General features: G+C 34.9%; 1 protein-coding gene across 1 annotated transcript in view; it reads right to left on the bottom strand.

Annotated features, from left to right (window-relative positions):
• The window catches only part of DIAPH2 (diaphanous related formin 2), a 260,049-nt gene that overhangs the window by 111,801 nt on the left and 121,402 nt on the right, over positions 1-26,846 (bottom strand). The window contains exon 24 of the mRNA XM_082488260.1: positions 25,493-25,616. Coding sequence (XP_082344386.1) covers positions 25,493-25,616 — 124 coding nt within the window. The remainder of the gene's footprint in view (positions 1-25,492; positions 25,617-26,846) is intronic.

Raw genomic sequence — 26,846 nt, 5'->3', positions numbered from 1 at the left:
GTGTCTTCTTTGTGGATTCTTTAATGCCTAGCCACACAGCTCAGCTCATGCCTCAGGCTTCCTCTACTAGGTACACTTATTTGGGGCACTCTCTCCTCTTAACTATGCAATTTCACAGTACTAATAAAAACGGAATATCCACCCACCTGCCCCAGTTAACTGACAGACAGCTTTGAAAAGTTACTAGTAAGAAAAACACCATGCAACAACACAAGTCTCTTTTCCCCATTAAGAAGTATGGAAATCTAGAAATGAAACTGAGTGCCTTCCATCCCAGCAGTCAGCATGGAAAGTTTGGTATAATCCTTTTAAACAGAAAAATGTGGCATTTCCTCTATGAGAAAAAAATATTTTTAGAGAATTTGTTTACAGATATAGGAAGGGTGCAAGCTATTAAGGGAAATACTAGTTTGCCTCAAAGCAAGTAAGCTTCAGTCCGCTGTTTTCTTCTGCTGTGGTTGTTTAATATACACAAAGTCACAAATCACTGTAAAGAAAACAGCTAGTACACAATTAAACTAGTTCTGCTGATACTGAATCGTAGCTGATGAAAGTGTTGTGCTGTACATATCAAAACCCAAGAACAAAAGACACAAGTTATTCCCTGAACTACAAAAACCATGCAGCCTGGCTCCCTGTGGCTTTTACTTGTAGCGACTCTTTTCCATGTGGATTCTGATTCTTAATAGAGCAGAGCTCATGCTTCAACCTTTCCCCATACTTTAGTCTCCGATTTGAGACTCTGCCTAGCATCACATTTCTAATTACTCAGTATCTTTGAGATCTCTATCTCTCTGCACAATAACAAACAACCTGGAAGCTAATTAGGGGAAGAGACATATAAATTATAGAAACCATTTCTTTTTGAGATTAGACTAAATCCAAAACCGATTCTTCAGAAAACAGTCAACAAATTGCAGAATCAAGAGAGAAATTCAGGTGGATAGTTTATTCATAACATTTCCAGGGTGTTTGGATACTGCCGAGTACTTAAGCCTATCACTTCACAGGCTACGTGTGAGAGTAACAATGCTGAAAATATCTTCCACCAGAAAGAAACCTAATATTTCACTTGGCTTTTCCTGCTCTAACTAATGGGAGGGTATGCAAATAGTAATTTAAAATTTGGTTTTTACATGTATGAGGAAAACTTATACAATGTAAATTTTCTTTCTAAGAAACTTATTTTCCAAGTAACACTCTATTCTTCATTAACACCTCAGTAGCATAAAAGGAAAGCTGTATTCCTTTGTTAGCTTATAATGGTCATTTAGAATGGCAAAAAAAGAAACCAAAATGTGATGGATCTTAATACACAAATACCAAGATTTTGAAACAGTAATATCTACCTATATAGTTTCATACCAGTGCAAACATCGTTGCAATACCTATATTTGCAGTTTATTGAAATGAAGTGTAACCTGCTTGGTTAGAATTTCAAGCTTGGACTGCTGAATCACTCATCTTAATACAAGACAGACTTGGTATAGTTCAGTCTTCAATGACATTTAACTGTACAAAAGGAAATGAAAGTTTAATGGCAAGAATACATTAAATAGGTAATAATGGTACCTTAGTGAATTATTGAGCACAGTCTAAAAATTTTAGAAAAACGCGAATTGCCTTAGAGTCAGCAGACTACTGTGTTGAACAACTCCCCAAAAACACTAAGAAAAAGAAATATAAAGGCATATAATTACACAAATTGTATCTGTGGTTCCTTTAAAAGCAGCCTCATAGAATATAACATAAAACCAAATTAACATAGTAAAAATGACTGAAAAGTCTGAAATAAAGAAAAAACAGAAAAAACCTTTGAACATTCCAGATTTTAAATTAATTCCTTGAGACAAAGCTCCCAGAGTCAAATTCTCCATTCAGGTTGCACATTCAACATGAGAAATAACAACAGTAAGCACTAACAAGAAAAAACCAATACTGCTACTTAAACTAGAACATATTTTAAAGTAACTGCAGAAACATATTAGATAAATAATAATGTTGAAATTACAGTATAAGTACCAAACTGCAAAGAAAAACCACCATTAACCACCATGGCTTGTAAGACAAAAGAATAACAGTAAGACACATGAATGATAAGCAAAGCGAGAAAGTATTTTAATCATACTTAATTTTGAAGAAAAAACAACTCAGTGCTGTAGAGACAATAGTTTCCAGTCATATACCATGTCACATTAACAAAGTTACTCTCCGTCACACTCTATATGCTTCGCTCAATCTTCATACGTACCAAATATTAGTAACTTGAACCATCACCTTGAAATGTACTACTTTGTCATTGCAAGTCATTGCAAAGACTTAGTCAATACAGTCATTTCAGAGAAGCAAAGCCATATTCAGGGGAAAAAAAAAAAAAAAATAAATCTTGAAAAACCTAAGCTGTCAAAACTTTGCATAATAGAAATTATTAATTCCAGCAATTTTCATTAATATAGAGTGAAGCATTCATCAGTGGGCATTTAAAAACTGTAAACAAAGTTTCATTCTTACTATAGTGAACCAAAACACACAAAAATAATCACAGAACTATCAAATATAAAGACGCTTGTTCAACTAAGAAAAATTACTTTACTCACAAGCTTAGTTTTCCACCTATGCATATTTTTCAGGTTCTTTCATATCCATAAGAATATTCCTAGCCAAGTCTTTACTGTAAATACTAGTATTTGAAAAATTAAGCAAACCCACACCCATAAAACCACTTGGAAACATTTTTCCATCCTCAGTACCACACCCGTCTCCCAAAGTTCCACGTAAATCAAGAAAAATTAGTTTGTAAATTTGACTATACGGAGACTTATTGCTTTACTAAGATTATGAAATACACCAGTGCAACAATAACAGAACAACATCTAATCACCATGTAGGCAACTCTACACCTATAATCCTTAGTGAAGTTTTGAAATACCTATTTTCAGTGGTTACAAGGTAAAGGAAAGTTTATGCCCTTTGATTCATTTCCTTTTTTCATTTTAGTACTACTGCAGATGGCAACTACACAAAATTACCCCGATACTTGCTAAGTGTCAAGTTTGAATTTTTCGGGTGCTACTGCCGTTTCAAATTTACAGGTGTCTTCCAAAAGCGCTATCCTATTTCATTGGTTTCAACACATCATCTGGAGTTTAATAAATAAATCAATCACTGTTCAGTAACTGGTACCAAAAAGTTAACAATGTATGCTTTACCATGCAATCCAGTAAAATTCTCTGTATGCCACGTCACTAAAGAACTCTAAAGAAAATTAAAATGCAAACAAATAGCAAAGGAAAACTTCATGTCTTTTAAACTACAAAGATACAGGTAAATGCAGACCATTAACTTCCATTATGCTCATTACTTTATTAACTTTTGTTGCCAATTTCAGTTATTTACTAATTCTATTTTTTCCTGTCTTCTTCCTGTTAAAAGAGCTGCTGGAGAATTTCCACACTTTTTTTTTTTTTTTTCCTTCTTCCCCCCTCCCCCCCCCCAAAAAAAGAATTTTGTTCCTGTGTTTGGGTTACAGCTGCCAATTTAAGTTTCTATCCAGTTCTGTGGTTTGCTTGACAATCGCCACCACCAGGAAGGGAAAAAAAAAAATGTTTAGATACCCAGATGGACAAGGATTTCTGCAGTGAGAAAATCAAGTGTAGTGTCATTATCAGAATACAAGTAAATACTAGTACGGCTGTATAAAGCCAGCTGTAACGACCGAAAATGTCTTTTCTGTATGTCAACAGTTTTTTACACTTTGAAATATGACCACATGGCTACAGTTTCCTGGCATTTCAGTGCAATGCCTAAATTAATTCACTTCATTAAGCAAGCAGTGGATACAAATGTTACCATGACACTATGCTACCACATTATGTCAGAGATAACGAGTCACTAATTACCATGAATAGCAGAATTAAATTCTTTATGTCCATATTAGGACCACTAACATGGTAATTCCATGCCTTCTCCTGGTTTCTTCCATGTAAACAGATGAGAAAAGAAGATCAGAAAAATCAAGGTTTAAGACCCCAAATCTGCTGGAGGGAAAGTCATCGCTTCTAACATAACATCTGCTATGAATTTTTACATCAATATATCAATAACTTGAATAATAGAGTTAATAAAGTACCTGAACACAAAGCACTTACTTGCCCAAAGGCAGGACCTATTACTGTCAGCATTTACCAAGAAAATGAAAACCAACACTGACAGCTTAGCATTCATCAACAATAAATATGCCACAGTACAAAGAACATTGGTAATTTAACTATAATTATAAAAAATGCACTGGTGTTCCGGCAGCTAACGAGGCCCCTCTCCAGGGCATATAGTCACTATAAAAATGGAATTTAAGGGATGTTGACCATAGGTCTGGAAACAGTAAAACAGACCACAGAGTTGATTCTTTGATACCACCAGAAGAAGAAAAAAAAATGTAAGACAAAAAGGAGATACCTGCCAGAAACTTCTTAACATTTTCCAAAAGCATTTCAGAGACTGAATAGAAGTTCTGTTGACACGTCCTTCCAGCTACTGGTTACAGGAAGCTGAAAACAGGAGAAAGCAGCATTCCATTGGGAGAGTTTTTCATGTAATGCTTGATTCTCAGAAGTTTGTGCTGACACAAAAAAATTCATTTAAGAAAGAGGCAGCTGGCATTGTGCTACAGATGGATTAACTCCTAATAGAGAGCAAAAACACAAGGACAAAAGAAAACAAAGGCCCACTGGGACTAGAGATGGAAGATGTTCTCATTTATAAATACACTCAACCTAAGGGGAAAGAATCAATGGATTTCGCATGTTATATAAATTAGCACTATAATAACGAGGTAAAAAATAATCAGCTGGGATTTTCTAGGAGCCTGGAAAGCAAAGTAAACTTTATTTATTTAAGTATCTGATCTACTTATTTTTCAGTTAACTTCCATTTTACTGAATCTATCAAGGTTTCTTATTCTACTATAGACACTGATTGATCCTAATATTCATTCCAGACAAACTGTTCTCAAAAGACAGCACAGCATCATTAAAGAAACAGAAACATGGCTTCACTATGATTTTCCATATGATTTTGTTTAAATTTGTCCATACCAGTCTTTTTAGGTGCATTTCTGTTTGCTTCTACCGTTAGATTTTATAAGACACACTAGCTTTAGATAAAATGATAGTCAATCATAATATATACTTCACAACAGGAAAGCTGGTAATCTATTTTACCATTTACTATTTCCTATTTATCATTTACTATTTCCAACGTAAATAACTTTTTTCTTAAAATAATGCATTTTTGAAAAATGTGCCGTGTTTGGTAACTTTAAGTTGCAGATTGATAAGTCTGCATTGAGGAGTGCAAAATGTCTATGAACTATATCATTGCGCAATGATAAAGCTCTGAGCCTTCGTAATCCTAAATACTGAAAGACTGAAAATATATGTCAACGTGTATTCTTTCATGCTTTACTAAATACTCAATTTGAAATAACTTATTATTCTGTTAGCTATTCCAAACTCTTGAGTACTCATTTACTGTTCTGAAAATTGACAATTTCCATCAGAATGTTCTGTGTCTCACATAATACAGTTGAATTAAAACTGGCTTATTAAAATTTCCATGACGAATTATATGTTTGAATGTTTCTCTCCTGTCCTGAGCTGAACTATGGAATTACTGTCAGCAGTGCTTGAAGCAGGAGGGAATGTAGCCGCATATCATAATGCCACCTTATTATTCCGGAGATACACATAAACACTACAACTCTTCAACGGGACAGATATTCCAGTCCTATCTGGAACAACTAACATACCAACAGATGATGTTTTGATAAAATTACAACTTCATCATTAATCCAACAGAGTATATAAATTTTAACAGTGTAAAACCAGCCTATTATCTCTACAGTGTATTCTTCTATTTTGAAAAAACAGAAGTGAATGTTACTTCCATTAACTAATTGTCAGTCAGCTCAATCCATAACATGTTACTGCAGACACTGTGGGAAAATTAATAAACATGCTGAAAAACTGCCTATTCAAAAAGCTTGAAAGTAAAATTGTTGGAGCCCAAAATGACATAGTTGGGGGAGAACTAATTAGGCAGAAAGAATTCTGTAAATAATCACGCAACAGCTGATTTTTGTTTGTATGCCTTTACGATTAGGTAAAGCATACAACGGTGGGATTAAAAAAATCATTTGTGACACCACTCATCATAAAGTTACATTTTACTAATATCAGTGTGTGGATTACCAGATCTGCTTGCAAATGAACCTTACTCATAGGTGGCACTTGACATTCTCAGCAGTAAAAAATGAGCAACAAAAGGAAATTAAGTCTACAGTACAGCAGTCAATAAAAGACACTGCTTCCACAGAGGGGTCCGCATTTATACCTAAAGGTACTTTAATGAAAATTCACAACCTAATTCATATCTGGCCTTCTATATTTCTGAGTCTGAATCAAGCATTTAGTAACAGCCAAGCTGAGCTTATACTAGTGACTGAGCACTGGCACAGGTTGTCCAGAGAGGTTACAGAATTTTGGAGATACTCGAAAGCCATCTGGACACAGTTCTGCGAGTCTGCTCTAGACTGAGTATGGGAGTTGGTCAAGATGACCTCCAGAGGTCCCGCCCAACCTCAACCATTCTGTGATTGAACAAGGCTTTGGTTACTCTGTTTATACATAATTTCAAGTTCAATATATATAATGTCAAATAATTTCTGTCCCTCTAAGCTGGATATATAATGCAATTTCATTCCATTAACAAAATCCCATATTTACAAATAAGTTCCACACACTGTACTTTAACCAAATATAGCTTTTCCCACTGCAAGCAAGCCAAAATTAAATCATGAGAACTGATGAAGAAAAACATGAAAAACTAAGAACAAACCAGTTGTCAGAATCCTTATTATGAACTACAAACATCCAGTTTTAAAATTAGCTTGCTGAATAGTTTGTTGCTTCAACAAATCAAATGGTCTTTATTATTTAAACTTGGTTGTCAATAAAATGGATTATTCTCATCATCAGAATTTCACCAGACACTAACAATTCAGCTAAAGGAAGTATAAGGACCAAATAATTTATCTACACTGGGTTTGATGTAGCCTTCTATCTGCACTTAAGCCAACTCGTTGTCTAACTTCACAGAAAAGAACCAAACCCACGCTTCACACTCATTCGTGAAAATAATGTAAACCCTTGGCATGATCACCTGAAGTTAAAGCCATAAGTAGACTGCTTGCTAGTCTATTGCCATATACTGTTCATAGAGCAAACCACGTTCCCCCCCACACCCCCGGTACACTTTACTTCTAATATTAAAGAAATACACTTCAACAAAAACACAAATATTTTTTGTAATGATTTCCAAACAACTACCACTAAGTGTGAAAATTTATTAAAAATATTTCAACCATACAAACTGCATTGTCATTTCAAAACTCTTGCATACCATTTCAGAGCAGGATTCTGGATCAAGAAACTGCCAAGGTAGGACAAAAAAAATATCACAGAGTCATAGAATGGTGTGGATTGGAAGGGACCTTGAAGACCATCTCATTCCAACCCCCCTGCTGTGGGCAGGGACACCTCCCACCAGCCCAGGTCACTCCAAGCCCCATCCAGCCTGGCCTTGAACACCTCCAGGGATGGGGCCTCCACAGCTTCTCTGGGCAACCTGGGCCAGCGGCTCACAACCCTCACAGTTAAAAATTTCTTCCTCATATGCCATCTAAATGTCCCCTCTTCCAGTTTGAAGCCATTACCCCTCTTCCTATCTAGTACGTTTTATATAGCTAGAAGAGAAAGTTTGACTCAATAGTGTCATCATCTTTAATGAAGGATGTACCAGTGCTCTTCATTTCTAATCTCCAGGCTCATTCATAATAGAGCATCTTTGAATTGAACTGGAGAGACACAAACAGAACTTATTAGATGAAGACAGAAATTCAGCTTTAATAAAAGTAAGTCATTTACACTGATAGCTTTATTTTCACCTGCTATCGGTACGTAAACAGATGGTAACAATTTTATCATTCACACTACATACATAATATATCTCTGTGACTACACAGAAGACAAGACTTCTGGAGCATACACAGATAATTATGAATCACAATTACATACCTAATCTTTTCTTCCCGTTGAAAGGCTTTGCAAAATAGAAAAAAAAAAAAATATTGCAGAAACCTTCATTACAATACACTTCACCTACCCAAATTAGAACCCAAAGAAACCAAGACCCATAGAAGGTGCCCCCATTTTATTTGTTTACACAAAATCATGTACTTCTGAAGAGCTTAAAGATTCACTAATACAATAGCCATAAAAAGCTCAGTATGAGAATTTCTTTCTCATTACAAAGCAAATTACCTCATCATTCAGCATCTGACAGAATAGCCCAGAAAAAAACCACAAAAAAACAGTTACTTCTCAGTTATCACACAGCAAGGAGGTCTATTCCTCTCCCTAGCCTTCACTATGTTAGCACCCGAAGAAGTCATTAACTATCACAATTATTTAATACAACTGCATTCACTGTGTACAGACACCAGTTCAGCGCTTGTGTTCGTGAAAACAAAGCACGGAAAGATCACAACCATCTGATAAAAATGCTAGCTGTGAGCTCCTTCTCCTTAAATTGCACAATCACGCTTAAGTTCATGTTAATTAAGATGAGGCTTTCCGACTTGACCCTAAATGGCCATAAAACTTTCATCTTGACAACCGCTAGAAAAATCACCAATGTACTCCTAGCTCTAAGCAATTATATCAGTTCCTAATTTACATGCATTCAAACTTCTCAACAATGAAAAGACCATTTCCATTGATTCTACATACACCACTTTGCTATGCACAAGAGAAAGCTTACGTCAACATAATTTCAACACTGCCTTTTGTATTTATACATCTGTTAATCAGGGCACAGAGACCAGCGCTTATTTCTCTAAAAGTCCCATAGGAACTCTCTAGGCAAAAACTGATAAACAAGGGCCTGTTTTATAAAATATTCAGTCAAAGGAACAAAGATCCACAGGCTGTTTCTTAAATTGGTTTACATTGGAAAAGGCTGCTCAAAGACTTACGATGCCGATTTAGGAATTTCCTGTGGCAGCGTGAAGAAGAAAACTTTACAAGTAAGTACGAGCACTGGGCTCCTCAAACAGAGCACATAAAAGGCAGCACTTACAAAGCCACAGGCTAGAGAGAAGGGAAGATCTTGTCTATCTTAAATAAAAATACTTTAAAAAAATTAAAACTCCAAAATTAGAGCGAGGTATTAACCTAAATTAGCTTAAACCCACTAATTTTTCTTCTTATTCAGAGAAAAAGACACTTGATGACCTCGGAAGTTAAAGGTTTTCCCCAATAATTGTAACAGGGAAGTAATCTCCAAAGTCCACATTCCCATTTTTAACAGATGACAGCAGGATCAAAACAATTTCTAAAAGCTCTGGAACTCCTGAGAGCAAACCAAAGCTTTCATCCTGACAAAAACAAAGCTTTATTTCCACTGATGAAGTCACCAGAATTTTGAAACTGCATTTGCAAAAACACGCTGAGAGGAAATGAGTTTACTGACAGTGCCTGACAGGTGAAAAACATCTTTTTAAGAGAATGGCAAAGTGCCATTCAGGAATGAAAGAGGGGGACTATTTAGCTTCATTTGCTCTGAAATTGAAGTTGTGAGAGCTGTTAAAAATAAGGAAAACAGAAGATTATACCAGATGAAGAATGAAACAGATACAGGTATAGGTATAACTTCAGAGCCAGCACATATTGGTTACGCATTTCATGATCTTCCCTCGCAGTTCTTAAACCTTTTAGGCCTCCAGCACGTACTTCCAGGCGACGATGGCATGAAGAGGGAGTAGCTGATGGCAATGCTAGAACAATGGATACTAGATGACGGGACAGACGAAAGGCAAAAACAATCTTCTAAAATTACGGAAGAATGTAAAGAATCCTGCAAATTACTATCCCAGCTTGGTAATGCTTTACAGGTTGTTTTCCTATACTTGTCCAAAATTCATAGTTCTTTGAACAGATCCTTCACAGTCATGGATCATGTTTTTGCCTGGAATCCCATACTAAGAAATCTGAAAAGCAGTCACTCCCTATATACTTTATGCAGGTGCTTTTCCAGCACCTTTCACAACAGAAACTTCTAGTTTCTAATCTTAAGAACTAAATCTAGTTCTTAAATCAATTCACATCCGTGGTATTCTGGTTTAAAAAAATTGAAACAGTACAAAGCTGTGCAGCTTTTTCAAACTCAAATCTAACTCATTTCTTGAGGTGGCAAACAATTAATTATAATCACTATTCATGCATTAATTAGAAAGCAACACAGAAGACATGATAGTCATGAATGTATCAAACAGAAAATGTTGCAAGAGTAATGGATTTCTAGAATAACTTCCCTGGAGAACAATTAGATAAAAATATGTTTAGATGAATAAAAACAAGAAAGAAAACAACTAAAATACAGCCAGTACCAAAAAAAAAAATGATTCTGCAAAATTTGTTTTGCATATTACATTCAAATTAATTAAAAGTGACTGTTTCAAGTAACACAAAGCACTGACAAATAATTTTCTAACAACAATAAAAAAAATTCAGTTGATGATACCTATTTCAGCAAAGCCATGGTAAGGTAGCTACTCCTACAAATACATTAGCTTTGGAACACACAATGAGATGCCTTACACAATAATTACAGCTTTGTGTGCCCTAAATCTTTCAGAGAAACTGCAACCACGTTCACTTTCTCTTTGATCATGCAGTTTTTCCTCACTTCATCTCGATTTAATTAAGAGAGGTATGTTTGAGCTGTCAGTTGTACCCTGTTTTAACAAGCTTCAATCAGGAGATCTGATGGTTACTTCATCTAGATAAATTTTTTTGGTAAAGTGTGGGGAAGGAAGAGAGAAGTGAGTCCTTATATTTCTAGGTTTCCTTTAATGCATCAAGTGTCAGAAGTCTTCATTTGCTTGTTTTTAGAAATCTGAAGAAGTTCAGATCATATAGTAATCATAATGTTTCAAGAGCCTAGACGTTCAAAATCAAGGAGGAAAAGGAATGATTTTACATCACCTGATAAAAAGGCATAGAATAAAGTTATTCAAATTGAGATTTGTTTAGTGCAAACAATTGTTGAAGTGTTGAAGCACAGGAGAAAACGAGAGTAAAAGACTACACTCTAAAAATGAGAGTCTGTTTTGCACCTCAATAGTACTTCTGAATCCCAGTTGCATACCTAAAACCACACATCACATATGATTTGAGCAGAACTGTCCATATCCTTTCCCTCCTCTTTTCTCTCCAGATACTAATACCAAAAATATGGAACCATAACTTATTGGGCAATTACTTGCTAGGAACTCACCACTGTATGCATGCAGCCTCCTTGCCCCAAATGACTGGGATGAAAACAAGAAAAAGTCAGGAAAGTGAAGTAATCCCACAAATTTCTCTCTCGGGTAACAAACACTTAAAGATATTTCTTAAACAAAAGTTCTGGCCAGACAGAAAAGCAAAGAGCATAATCACAAGGCAATCAAGATCTCAAATGAAAGCTTCCTTTTCTTAGAGACATCGCTTTAAAAAACAAACAAACAGGTACAATTTTTTGATGACACCCTTCCCCTCCAAAAGGTTTCTTTTTATTTCTTTTTCTTTTGGGAGAGTGGAGAAGGGTAGAGGACAAAAAGCAGTTCCATCAATGCCAAAATTTTTGATAAAGCAATGTCTCGTGGCAGTTTGATTTTGATAGCTAATGCTGCAGCTCCAAGGCTTTATAGAGCCCACTCTCCCTTTAATTTCAGATTTTAAAATAAGCATACAGCAATTAGAAAATGGATCTGTAATGAATTATCATTCTCACAGTGCACAATTCTATACAAAGATATCTTTCAGTGATCTGGACAACTCAGTTTAATACAAATTTAAGGATGAAAGCACAGTTTCCCTCAGGCAATTATTCACAATCGAGAAAAGCCCTTAGATTTCCGTGTATTTAAGTAGATTTTTGTTCATAGAATTTTATTCTTTAGAATTTCCTAAACAAGCATGCTTTCCCTTCTGTATAGTTTTTGGTGTGTCTGTGTAGATTACTGTCAAAAAATTCACTTGCTAGTTGACCAATTTATACTCTAAAAAAATGCATTTAAGCAATGGTTTTATACTTCTCTTCTTTCCCATATAAAACCCTCTCTCAATCTTATTCGGTACTAGCTTTGAAACCCAATTCGAGATGCAGTCTTCAAGGTGCAGAATAGAACCGAGCTCCCTCATGTGGTACATTACATAATCTCAGGGATTAAACAAACAAAAAAAACAACACAAATCTATAGTCAAATGTCCGGACTTAAACAGATAACCAATAGAAATTTGTATTATATAATTTATAGAATATATGTTTTTCAATAAATAGAAATTAGAAAAATAGGCTATTTGAAGTCCTTAATTGCCACACAGCTACCTGTTGCATATCATTACGCCTCCCCCTTTGTAACATTTTCCAATTTCTTCCTTTATTCATAGTATAATGGAACCTAAAGGCACATTCCTGTTCACAGGATTTAGAATATAGCCCAGTATGAAAGAAATCAATATAATCTTATGTCCCCTTACATCAGGGCTTTCCTTCTTAACAAGAAATGAAGATGCAAAGGTAGAAATATACTGTTGGAAAAAACCCCTGATAATCTGCTCCGTGTAACACTATTTTCATTTACAATTTTCACAGATGCTGTATTTTTAAATATTAACTTTATGAAAACTGTACCTTAGTCCAGACCAGTTTAAATTCAAAGGATCATTTTGCAAGGGGATGTAATTTCTTTTACTGATATCAAGTAGCTGTAAGAGAAATTATCATTATTCATTAAAACATGACACATTACTTAGACTGAACTTGAAAATCACCTAAGTAATGATTATACCTATATAATCCTACAGTTATCACCTGGAACACTGGGCATTTTTAGTTTTCTTTAAGAAAGATGAATCAAATAGGAAAAAAAAGAAAAGGAAGAATGTATGATAACAAAGGAAGTGGAAAGCTCTTTAAAAAGCATTGTGTGTTGAATCTGGCAGAAAGACATTTTGCGGATGATTTAATTCTTTCTCTATACATTGGAATGAAGGCTGAACCCAGGACAGAGAAGAGCCCTTTAAAGAGCAACACTAAGGTAACAAAAAAAATGAGCGTCAACTGGCTGAAAATCCAGGTGAACTGGGTAAATTCACCATCTGGGAAGAAAACTTCTTCAAAAAAGCTGCTAAAAAACATAACCAAGGGCATCTAAGCACAAAGTTTGAATTTAATTCACAGATTGAATATTTTATGAAAACTCACGTGACTTTTCATGAAGATGAGTTATTAACAATTTTTTTCATGGTTTTTGGCTCTATGTGGTTCTCCTTTTGCTCACCTCCCGTTCAAGCCCAGCCAACCTGACAGCCCTAGTTTCAACTCCATGTAAAACAATTTGCAAACTTGCCTAACTTCTTTGATATATAGTACCCACATAAACATACCATGGAAGTCACCACAGTTAGAATGCTGTCTCTACACAACAAATAAAGAACATACCCTTAGCAAAATTCAAAATAACTGATCTATGAGGTGCTATGAACATAGCTATACTGCATTTCCAACTGTGTTTACTTCTTGGTTTTTTACCTTATAAAACAGAGAAGATAGTTTTCTGGTAAGAGAGATTATATACCATGTCCTCATAAATGCATGTGCCCACTACCGTTTTTCTCAAATATAGTACAAAACACTTTTCCAGAGTTACTCTTACACTATTAGGTCCTGATCCATGATAACTCTCCCAGGCCCTTCGGTATTTCTCTCCCTTGTGTTTGCATTATTTACTGATTCACTGTCCGAGAGTTTAACTAATATGCTGTTTGCCTTTTGTTACAGGCTCTTCCTGAAACTATTATATAAAAGTGGACTTCACACCAGTCCCTGAAGAACGTGACTGATACCTTGCTCTACTAAATATATTGCTACTTATCATCATCCCTTGTTTATGCCCTTAAGGCAGTCTGCAGTCTGATCGTGTCTCAAAGCAAATCAACAATTTCCAAATAACTGGTCAAGCACTGAAACAATGATTTACTAATATCTCTCTGTTGACTTATATCATATTTTGTTCATAACGGAACATCTCATGATCAATTATGCAGGCCTGGTAAAATTCCTTTTTCATCAAGGAACATAAAGATAGTAAAATACAGAAATATAAGAAAAGGGAATGAAGCAAAAGCACAGCAAAATATCATTAAAAACTCATATTAGGACAAAAATAAATATCTGGAATCTTGCCAGATGAGACTTGATCAATTTAAAGTTTTCCAAATTCTATTTCACTGAGCAACACGCGGACCGTATCAAATTAAACAATTAACATAAAATATCTCAACAGTATCTCTGTTATTTGATGGTATGTAATTAAAAACAGACTAACAATTCTTTTGATGCACCACAGAGGAAAATACAGAATTTCAGCATACCTCAAGGAAAATGTCATACTTCGTGTGATTAAAAAAAAAAATCCCAACACACAAACCTACCCATATTTATTCCAGAAAGCTTCAGTATGCCTCATTAAACCTAAGAAAGAGGTAGTAAAACAAAGAAGATGGCTTTAGATTTGCAACCGATACCATGTTTGCTCTGGTTCAAGATAAACCTGCTATTTCACATACCCTACAAGAAGCGCTTGTAATTCCACACTGGCTGTTTAAATTTACAGGTTTAATACAGAAGAAGGACTGACAGTTTTTTCCACCACTGCTTCTCACATAACTCTTAGTATCACATTTACTCAGAAGAAATAAAGCAGAGGGCATAAACATGAAGGCTAAAACTGTGCTCAAACCTCCGTCGTTCCTCAACCCTCTTCTGTCAAAGGAACAGTTTAAGAAAAATATACTTGATGTTATACTGTCTCTCAGCAGGAAGACTGGACTTGACCAAGCAGGAAGATACCACAGGTTTTTTTTTTTTTTTCTACGAGGCTAAACTCATCTTTAATCGGAAAGTCTCTCTAATTCTACAAGGGTTGCAGCTTAATAACCATGGATGCTCAAAGCATGAATAAAAATAAAGTTTCATTTAAAAATGGCTAGTATAAAAACCTGTATAACAATTCTGAAATTGTAAAATATAATACTTCTTGAACTCCCATAAGGACTGTAACAGTATGATAACAAATTGATTGATTTTTTGGCTCATCTAGGAACAAGTTGATTTGGGAAAACTACCAGCAACACCACCATTTAATGTATTAAATAACAAACCAAACCGGTCTTCAGTCACGACCAGAAAAGGAGACTCAATATATTAGGACAGTAAAATAACTTGCCTTGTTTAAGCCATATAACTTTATATTATAACTTATATCACACAGTACTGTGATACTGTGTGATATAAGTTAACTTTGTACAAAGACCCACAGCTTCCATCTGCTGCGTATTACAGAACACAATGGGAAAATGCGTCGCAGGTCTAGAATATTTACACGCAGCAGAAACAGCATATTTAAGCTTAGATTAATTCAATGATGTCTGTTGACCTTCATGACAAAAATCTAGTCATACAAAATATAACACCAGTCACGCAAATATTTCAAAACAATTTTAGTGGGGGATTAATTTTTTTTTTGCAGGGTGAAAAATTAGGTAAGTGAAAGGATTAGTAAATGCCACAAGGCCATACTGACATTTCTCAGTGGAAATGAAATTGAATAGCAACAGTTACATCATGACTGTCAGCGAACAACAGGGCCTCCTAAATAAAATAAAATAAAAAAATATAGCTTCTGGGATTGTATCTGTGTGAGTGCTGCTGTGCTGCTCAGGGCTGAGATCTTCAGAATACGTTTCTGATATTGTGCCTTCTAATTGCAATAGGTCCTGGCCATTTCTGACCTGCCAATTATCTAATTTTTAAACTGGTACCTATAAAAAAAGCTAGTCTGTGCAAGCAGATCATTTTATATGCCGGGGAGACACACTCTCTGAAGGCTAAGTAAACAACTTAAGCACATTCGAGCTCAACAGCATCAAATAGCAGTCTTCCCCCCCCCCCATAGCTTAATAATGTCAATTAAATATACATAACTAAACATAGCGCAAATTGCTTGTAATCTGATTTTGAACTTGGCAGGGTCAGTTCTTCAATAGAATTTAAAATGCTGAGATGCTATGAGCTTGAACAATTAGCAACGCAAAAACGGAAAAAGAAAACACTGTTTACTCATTGATGCCCTGAATTTTCTAATTTGGAAAAGAAAAGCAGATTATATGTACGTACGAATTCTTCCTATCTTCTGTCACAGTGCTTTCAGAAGTGGGATTTTCTGCCTATGCTGATGAAATACGTCAGACCTTCAGATGTACTTCTAAGAATTACAAGCACGATCAGTTTAATCAAGTGTGTCTTGGTTGCTTTAGCATACCCATTTAAATATGATGCGAGTGCTCAGAGATAAAAGGTTTTTAAATGTAATTTCTCATAAAATGATACACTGTTGGTTTCCTTTTCAAAAGTACATTTTAGTGATTCTTTCTTGCATTTGGGGCAACACAAAATAATGCAAATTTGGGGCATACACATTCAGTAGCTGTCAAACAGCCAAGCTACTCACTGAAATCTCAAATCTGATAGTCAAGTCACAAATTTAGCTTTCTTAGACGTACATGAACTCAGTACAGAACATCCTGGGTGCAAAATTTAGTGTACAGCAGCCACATGATTTTTTTTCTTTGCTCATCACAGCAATCAACAATGCGAATTTGAGTAAAAAGCCTACAGAGCATGTAGCAGAAGGTGGAAGTTCTTAAAAGCATTTTAATATCTCATTAACAATGAATTCAAATTGACCCAAGTCTATAGTGGGGGAAAAGAGTATTCCTACTACTTACATGTACATTCTGCTTCAAAAAGTTCCTTTCAACAGGAACAATTTATATACTTGGGAATGCACTAGGATAACAGAAACCCAGAGAACTTGAACATCAAAGAGGAGAAAAAATTGCTTACAGTCAAAAGCAGGCCTATACATTAATCTATACAATTACAAGCCTAAAGAGACACAAGAAAAAAAGAAATCCCACCTTAGGTAAAACACGAATTGTAAAGCAAAAGACGTACCGCAAATAGGACTTACATTTATTGGTTAAAGCATTTCCCATTTAAAAACTCCTGAGCATATACTAAGAATGGCTTACAAAGAAGGAAAACGTACCTGTAACTTTCAGGGTGTAGGCATAAAGAAAAAGTTCGCATCTTTTTGTCACGTTGACCTTTTCCTGCCACTAGTAAGAGTATCTCTAAACCTTGCCATTCTGACACTGTGCCCCTTATCTCAAAACCTGGATTCTCAGTCTTCATCCTTCTATCCACTGGCTACTTTCCATTCGCCTCTTACTATATTCTCTTCCAAACTTTCTCTAGCTGATTGCATTCTCAATTCACTTTCTGTTATTTTACACATCTGACTAGAGCAGAACAATGAAACGGAATTGATTAGATAGGAAGCCCAACAGAATCAGAGCTTCAAAATTCCAGTCACATTCTTACTTCAGCAGTTGTCCTCGGCCTGTAAGGGCTTGTAAGAATCAGAAGTCAAATAGGAAATCAGCACAGAAAGAGCCAACATACATGGCACATGTGATTTTACATTTCATCTAACATAGTATTTTTGGCTGTATTCTTCTCGGAGAGAAAGGGAAAGGGAACCAGAGAACTTTCAGCTGAAGAAAATTATTTGTTGATCACTGTATTTCTAATACATTGCACATACTTGCTTATTGAGAAGGCAACTGTGATGTCTCTCTTTACCAGGAAGGCAAGACCTTAGAAGGTCTTTTCTGCTCTCTTTCCTTGGCATTGAAACTTGTAAGCCACAAGTAAGTAAAAAGACATTGAAACACAAGATAGAATTTAAACAGAAAACTCCACAAACCAAAGATTCAACAGCAAATAAATGGTTACTTTTCTGTGTTGCACTGTGTTGGCAGTGCAAAGTCTTTCTCTTCTTCTTGCACTTACTGTTTTAATATTAAAAAAAAAACCATGGTTTTTCTTATATGATACTAATAGAAAGTTAAACGAATTACAAGTTTATGTTTGAAGAAATAATTTCGCTCATACTTAAATGCAAACAACTACAGAAGTTATATATTCTTAAATAATCAATACCAAATAGGAGAAGTCTCATTAAATACTGTAGTACCAGCACTACTACTAGGTGCTCATTATAATTTGTTGATATTAAGCACGATCCTAAAGTTTCAACAAGTTCATAATTGTTTCACAAGTGATAACAAAATAGACCATATGATGGCCTCAGCTGATCCTCGTAAGAATCAAGTAAATCAAAGGTCAACAGAGCTGAGTGAAGCTTAAAGTAGTCCATTTTCCCCACTGGGAAAAAAACCCAGATTTTAAAGTTCTATTGTTCATAGCCGTTCCTCATTTACAAACAGTGTCAATAATATAAATTTAGTGTTATTTGTTCTGTTTTCTCTATATTAGCAAGAAAGACTAACACAATTGGTGGTTGAAAACATTTAAAACATTGCTTGACTAAGCATTTAATCAAGTATTAATTTTTGGGGGGGTAAGATATGGAGAAAGCAGCTGACATTTTGATCTCAAACTAGAATAAATCACTACTGTTTAATTTCCTTCCACTGAATGCACTCATAAGTCTTCTCAAATAAGACTTTATTCCCTGGCACTAGCACATCTTAAGACATGTGCTTTCTGCTGACTGTTCCTTGGAGTTTGTTTTAAGCAGAAGGGTTCACTTAAAACAAATGCTCAACGCTAAGAGTAACAAAACACCCTGATTACATTCATAATGTAACCATAATTACAAAAAAACCCTCCATGCTACATCTAGAAGCTAGGTCTTTCTGTTCATCACGTACCTTAATACTTCATAACTTTCAAGCTATAGTAAGTGCTTTTTTACTGCCTTTTTTGGACAACGGTTTTTCTCACTGTGAGGGGAAGAAGGGGGAGAAAAGAGAAAGAAAGGGAAGCAGGGAAGGGATAAGAACTGGGTTCTTTGAGAAGTCCAGAAAAAAAAAAAAAAAAAAATCTTATTGATGTGCAAACTTCAGTAAGGTAGACCTTCATTCCCTAGACACTATTTAGGAAAAGTATTTTATCTGGATAAATAACCATTATTTTTCCAAATTACCTCTTTTAGTCAAGTACTGCCCTTTCCAATGGAAGTGTTTTCAAACGTCATTTTTTAGATAGCAAGAACAAAAACTTTATGTAAGTATTGCAAGAGAAGGCACACATATAATTTGTTCTTACGGATTATACATGAGCTAGGATTTGAAAAATCATTGAACAGTTCTCTTTTCCAGTTCCCAAAGTACTGGAAAATGCCTCTACAGTTGAAAACACATTCAAATATATTAAGGCAAAAGATAGTTACTTCAAATGTAGGCGCACATACAAAAGTTCCTAGAAATTTTCCCCCTTTGGGGTTATTTTTGAGAAGCCCCTAGATATGAGCAAATTAAGATATTAATGTACATTTTCACACAGAAATGAAGGCATCAGTGCATTTCAAATTGTCTGAAAACCAAAACCAGGCTTTCCTAAAAATGACATCTCAAAACACTTTCAGTGAATTATTTTTCCATAACTAGCGAGGAGGAAATCCCAAGTGTTAACAGATGACAAAAGTGTTAATGCCATTAACATTCTTTCAGCACTCCATGTCAGTGTGTAAATGATGTCCTGCTGCTCAGTCACTCAGAGAGGAAAAAAGCTTCACTGCATTTTCCAGATGCTGGCATTCTGATTCAGAGTATGTTTGTTTCTTCCCTAGTGGCACGCTATAAGAGATTCTGCACTACAGTGGTTCGTACAGAATTATCAGTTGATGTTTAGTGCACATTAAATATTATCCAACATTCTCAGTGCATAAAAGTCCCACACACACTTAAAGTAGACTTCTCCCCAGATCATTTCACTGCCACTGAAGTATATCAAGTAAAGAACTAATAAAACTCATATTGAGTTGTGAGTCAATAGTCATTATTAGATAGAAATATAAGCATAAATACATATCAAGTGAGAATATATGCCTTTAAAGAAGGCAGCTTTTTTATTTCATATAAATGATTCTTTTTTCATGACCATTGTTCCTTTCTGAACATTAAAATAAGTTCACAAATCGCTGTTGGTCTATTTAACAAAAAGAATACACTGCTTTGAATTTTTTTTTTTTTTACCTCCAGTAATTTTTGTTCTTTCATTCACAGTTCCCTTAATTTTGCAGTTCTTTAAAAATAAGCTTTTGGTTCTTCACATGTATGCAATCAGCTAGAAAAACCAAGTGGCACCATTTATTGCTCTGGTAGACAAAAGATTTTAACAAGATTAGGCATGTTTATCTCTTACTAGGGTAAATGATACAGCTGAACAACAGAAAAGCTACACAAAACCTTCATTTACGGAAATACTAGTACATCTAGGGTACATTATATAAATAAATTAATATAAAATTGTTTAAAACTATATAATCATCCAAAAGCAACACAGCACGAAGTCAGTCTCTCTAACTGGCAGGGTAACAAAAAGAATGAATCTAATGGCCAGCCACCCAACAGCGTGCCCTCCTGCCACTGAGCTCCACCTCTTCTCCCTGCTCCTCAGAACAAAGTTCCTGCCTATTTTCTAGATGAGTAAACCTTTGTCATCTGGGGGGGCTGCACACGTTGGGAGGGGGAAGAGGTGATATTTATTATTTACCTATCTATAGTTCTAAGTCAAGATTAATTAATAAGTTAACTCCATACAATTTTCATTACTCCCTTTGAAATATCTTTTCATTCTGTTGTCTTTAATCTTAATAACATTTAAAGTTAAACCCCATTAATCTGAATATCTTCTTCAATTCCCCAACTAGACACTCATGGTTTAACATCACTAAAGAGAAAACAGCAACTAAGTATAACATTCAGAGTCTTCCATTTAAAAACATCTTCAATTAGACGCACGAACACCACAATAAAACAAGGAGTGAAAGCCAGATTTGTCATAGTCGTAATTGCTTTTCTAAACTGTTGAATCAGACTCCCCAGTGCTGCATGAAGCTGGGCTAATTATAAAAGAAACCTCATACATTTAAAGTTAAATTATTTACAATTTGCTCTTCAAGTAAAGTACAACTCTAGCCATGGATCAGATCATGGAAAAGCTGTCTCAAGAATCATACATGTTATAGCATGAAATCAACAGAAAGAACATTTTTGTCTCTCTTTTTTTTTTTTTTTTCTTTGCTTAACCATACTATATTCTACTTCGTTTAAAGCATAGCTGTAATCCTCAGTTTGAAATTAACTGTTTCTGGTGGCCAACCATACAGGTCAGCTTCATGGTCATAAAGACTTCAGAGAGTGCTATGAGCATCCCTTAAACCTTAGGCAGTCAGATACTTACAGAAAAGCCTAGTATAAAGCAGACAAAGTAAAATCCTAGCATGATAGGAAGACAGCCACTATAAAAATCATTTCAGAATCCCACAGAATTATCTCCTCACAGCTACCTCCAAAAGTCCACGGTGCTCACTACAAACAGAGACACACACAAGATGTAAAACTGTGTCCCAGCAAGTCTGAACCGTGTTTATTAACAGAACACAAAGTTCCACTACAATGATGGTGCTAAGAGCCAGTTTCTTGATGTAGAGAAAGAGATAAATGATATTACATTTTCTGCTCTTCTCACCTATTAACAACACCTAACCTTCTCACCTATTTCAACAATTATTGAAATGCTGTATTTAATTGAAATCAGTATTTCAAACACATTAAAAAAACAGCAGTAAAGACTGGGGAAAAAAAGCCCAAAACTAAAGAAGTGGATCTACTTTGTTATTCAAGATAAATTTCAGTAATGGATCACAGTATAGAAATTCTGACATGGAGGAAAAGATACTTACAAACAGGTCCCAAAAAACTTCAAAGGTTTTTAAAGTGTCACGATGGCTAGAAACCGAAACCACAAGGAGTCAAACCAGATTATGTATATTTCAGAGAAAAATCCTTGGTACAACCTATTACAGATGTACAACTTCTACTAGTTGAATTTGTAAAGTTAAGATTGTACGTGGTCATAAAACATATGCTTTTTGTTAAAAAGAAGGTATGAAGTTGATAGTGGCGCTATTTGCTGAGACTGTTCTATTATGCTTGAAATCAAATCAGATGATCATACTATATCTTAGTTATTAATTGCTTATGAAAGATGGCAATCAACCTACAGCTACATAATCTGAATTTTTATTATATTCATTGAACCTTATGATCATAAAAGAAAAAAAAAACCCACCCTTAAGCAGGAAGTCACACTGACACAATGACACATCCAATTCCCACGAATATCTGCACAGCTCTAAAGAAAGTCACGTAAAACCGAACGCGCTTCTGTTATCAAATTATTTCATTTAGTTGCCTATAGTCTTACTTCAAATATAAACTATTCAGATAGCATCAACTCATTTTCCTCAGTTTGTAAATAATAAAAAATGACTGTTTGATATGTATCAAGTTCGCAGGCTGCAGGCAAAACTACCCAAATTCAATTCTAAGAGCTCTAATTCAAAGTTTGTTAACCCATGGGGTGTATTTACCTGAACATATTGCTTCTGAACAGTAACATACTGCTCTTCCTGTCTTCCTGTATTAAATTCCTAAAGTAGTTTTAAGTTATTTTTAAGCATTCAAGAGTTACATTTAGTATGCACCGAGATGAATAATGGTATGTACTAAAACTGATTAAGTGAAATCACAAATTAGCCTGCTTAGAAATAGGTCAAGAAGCGTAAGCAAAATTTCTATTCATCTTTGTCACGCATAGCACCAAAAAATTATTTTGTAAGTTATAAACCCTAAAACTACGTAATTTCTTTCATAGCATTTGCTTGCATATTATGAATATTAACTCATTTTATTATTATGAATGAGTATCATGAATGGTATTTTTATTGTAATTGATCTCCTACCTCAGTATGATACCAAGCAACATTCCTTTCATATTCTCTGAAGAAAGTCTCATCCACAATTACCGTAAACAGCTTCATTTATTAGCAGGAATGGGAAAGAGAAACTATGCCGTTAATTGTGGTATAATTCCTGCATCCTAGAGCTCTCTACTGAGAGCTGATTTACTTTCAGACACACCTCAAATTTTCTGAAACACTCAAGCAGTTAGAGAGATGTTCAGCCTGAAATTCTTCAACTATCTAATCTCACTATGCACTATCAACAACTCTTCAACAAGCTGACAGAAACAAAAGAAATATACTGAACACTAAGATGTCACATCCCTCTCCCCCCCGCAACATTCACACTTCAATCTAAAACACAATATGGGAGCGTAGAAAATTTAAACATGTTCAAGGATAAGCAGAAACAAATTTGATCACTTGACATAACTGGAGATGACTTTCTGAAAAACACCATTTATCAGGTCATCTATTAATAATGAAAACGTAAATCCTTAGGCAGAATCAGTTCATTCCTTACAGTCTTATCTATTTTGTCAAGCCACCAAATTCAGTACTATGATAAGAGCTGTTAGGCATCTACAGTTCAGGGTGCCTATTTTAATTACTAGGAATTGGTAATCTAGCGGTGACATCAATGTACATGTGCTGAAGCAAGGCTGGTCAGGAGACTTTTAACCAATTAATTTTCACAGGATTTTCCTAGGTTTCTCATATTTTGTGAATACAAAAAAGCATTAGTACATTTTTTAAAAAAAACACCACCCCTATTTTGCATTGACCAATGCTCTTTCTTCTTCAAGAAATTCAGGTAAACATTGAATTTAAGAAATTCAACGTAAACATTACCTACTTGGCTCTTTTTTCTAACCAAATGACTTGAGTGATGCAAATCATTTTTATAAGTACAGTAAATAAATAGGTAGCAAAACAACAAGTGGCAAAGCATTTACTCAACACAACTGAACAATAATGTATATAACCTGTAAAACAGAGCTGTCAAGCTTAACAAGAAAACGCAGTTGCAAAAGGTGCGTTTCAATATGTTGGTTTCATTTATGAACAAAAGTGGGGCTTACTTGACAGTCTTCAGCCTACACACATGGTGACAAGGCAAAGGACAATTACAAAGAAATATTCTAAGATTTTCTTATGTGAATGTATCTCAGGAAAATAGTAAGCTTTTTTTTTCCCCTAATAGCAGAACTGATAAATGCGATTACTAGCAAGTCTCCTAACCTTGCAAATAAGACAAGGTGGAAGAGAATATTTAAGTAACAAGAAACAATTTTCCACTTAGTCATGAGTTGTCTCCCTTAAGCTACTTTTCTGCAGTCTTGTCAAAAACAAAATAAATCCATATAGAGAAGGTATTAAATACCTTCCTGCGAATTTCTGTCACTGAATCCATTCAGGTGGTTAATCCTGCTAAAACTTACTTTCCAAAGACACAGTAGTTAGGAGACCCTCTTCATTACATCCACCTACTAAATATGATGAGCAGCTACGAATTAGTCTAGACAACTATCTCCCCCCCCCCCGCTTTTTTTTTTTTTCTTTGAAAAACCCACAAAACCATGACTTTGGCTGGTCGCCATGTCACATGAACTATCTGAGCTTCTATCAATGCACAAAGTGCCTTGGACTTGGCCATATTCCAAATACTTCCACATATACAGAAATGTGTTTTCTACAAAACAAAAACCTGCAAATTTCTTTAAGAAAAAAAGGACTCCTGCTTAGTCTTTCTCACAGTTTGCAAGCTTCCTGCATCTACAGTATACTTCACTTGTACCTTTATACTTTTGAGCAAAAGTAAAGCTGGATATATGAAAAGTTTGGAGGGAAAACGGGCTAGACAGACATCATTTGGTATTCTCCCACAGATTTTACTTGCTAGTGCTTAAAGAACCCACAGTCCCTACTCCCTACAGAAATAAAAGTACAAATCAGTCTTAAGTACAAAACTTGAAAATACTTTTTCCTCTAAAATCATTGGCTAAAAATAAATAAATAAAAAAATATTACCAAAATTCTTACTCTCCTTCCCAAAAAACCTATATACCTGAAGCTAAAACAATTAATATTCTACTGCTGATAGTTTTCTAGATGGAAAAGATTCAACAATTATCATTAAATACCATTCTTTATGGCAAAAATCCATACGATCTTTCTGATTAGCCACTGTAACTACTTACTTCAAGAAACCTATCTGGTTTCCTCCCTTGAAAGTCTGATTATAAACTCTTTACGTTATACTCAGTTACACGTGGTCTTACTTTCAGCATGTTCTGTTATGCTTTTCTCTGCGCTAAAACAAAAGCATGGAAGAGGAGACTTAAAATGTATTTTCAAGCATTGTAAATACTTAACCAGACAATCAGAATGTTCAGATCACCAATGAAGACATGCAAAAAGGATATGCTCATCTTTTCTACAAACTTATCATGTTCATCTTGTGTTTTCGGGAAATTCTCAATGTCATTTTCTAGACGCTGGATCTGATGGTTCATTGAATCAAGGTTGCTCTTCAGAGTCTGGGCTGAAACTGAGAAAAAAAATGACAATGAGTAAAAAGCTTCCAGATTCCAGAAAGGGTATCAGATGAGGAAAAAACAATGTCAGGATAAATTATCTTGAGAAAAGTCATTCCATTAAGTAGACTCACTTTTTTTTTTTTAATTACTGCTCATAAAAATCCTACTCTTCATAAAAATTAAGTGAAAATATCTAATGTAATATACCAAATCATCTTATTTAATGTTGAAATGTCACCACTTAATTCTACCATTAGTTCAAATTATTCAATTTCTATTTAAATTTATTGGTAAAAATTCTAATGTTTCATTCTTTTAAATCTAATGCAAAGATTAAAAAGTAACTAAGGTTCAAAGAGATTTTACCTTATTAATGCATGTACTTGGTTAAATGAATGATCTTATTAATGCATGTACTCAGTTACGGAAATTATTTAAGGAATAGACATGGAGAAGAGATCAAATATTTTTCTTTTATTGAAATTAAACTGGTTTCTAGAAACCAACATCTCTGAAACCCTCTGTTAACATCAAAGGTAGATTAAAATAATAAAAGCCACTGATAATTAAAAAGTAAAGGACTCACAGTACAGAATAAAATAAAAGAGGCTACTCTAAAGAAACACCATCATATGTTATTCTAATGTAAACAACTATTTCTGTAATTTGTATTAAACAACCACTAATTGATACATCACGAGAGAAATCTCCGTTGGAAACCTTGACATCACAATGTTGAAGGTGAAGCAATACCGTATCACAAAGAAATTCCAGAACGAGATGAACAGTGACAGGGTGTCTGCAGAGAAGCCCCTAGTCAAATTGTAACACTAAAACCAAACTGAACCCATAATATTGAGTTTCGACATAATCCATAAAGTCCACTTATCGTTCTCAACTTAATCATAAACAGCAGTTTGACAAGCATTTCCTCTCAATTTAAAGATGCCTTTTAGAACCAAATTCTATCTTCCGTCCTTTGTCTCCCGTTGCATAGTTTACAAATATGTGCCCTCAACAACAAGCAATCTCAACATCGCCCTTCCCAAAGAGCACTGTAACATTTGCAACGTTTCACATCCTTCTTCTAAATTGAATACAGAATATTTCAAGTATACTCTGTTTCAGTGGCAATATATACTGAATCTTTAATGACAGTGGATATAATTCTGGTCAGTTCTTAAAAAGACAGTGCCACAAACAACTGTTGATATGTGGAATCAGAGGTAAGAACATCCAGC

This window comes from Vanellus vanellus, assembly GCF_965231255.1.
Source record: "Vanellus vanellus genome assembly, chromosome: 10".
In the NCBI taxonomy this organism is placed as follows: Eukaryota; Metazoa; Chordata; class Aves; order Charadriiformes; family Charadriidae; genus Vanellus; species Vanellus vanellus.
This window is presented reverse-complemented; position numbering and strand designations above follow the sequence as displayed.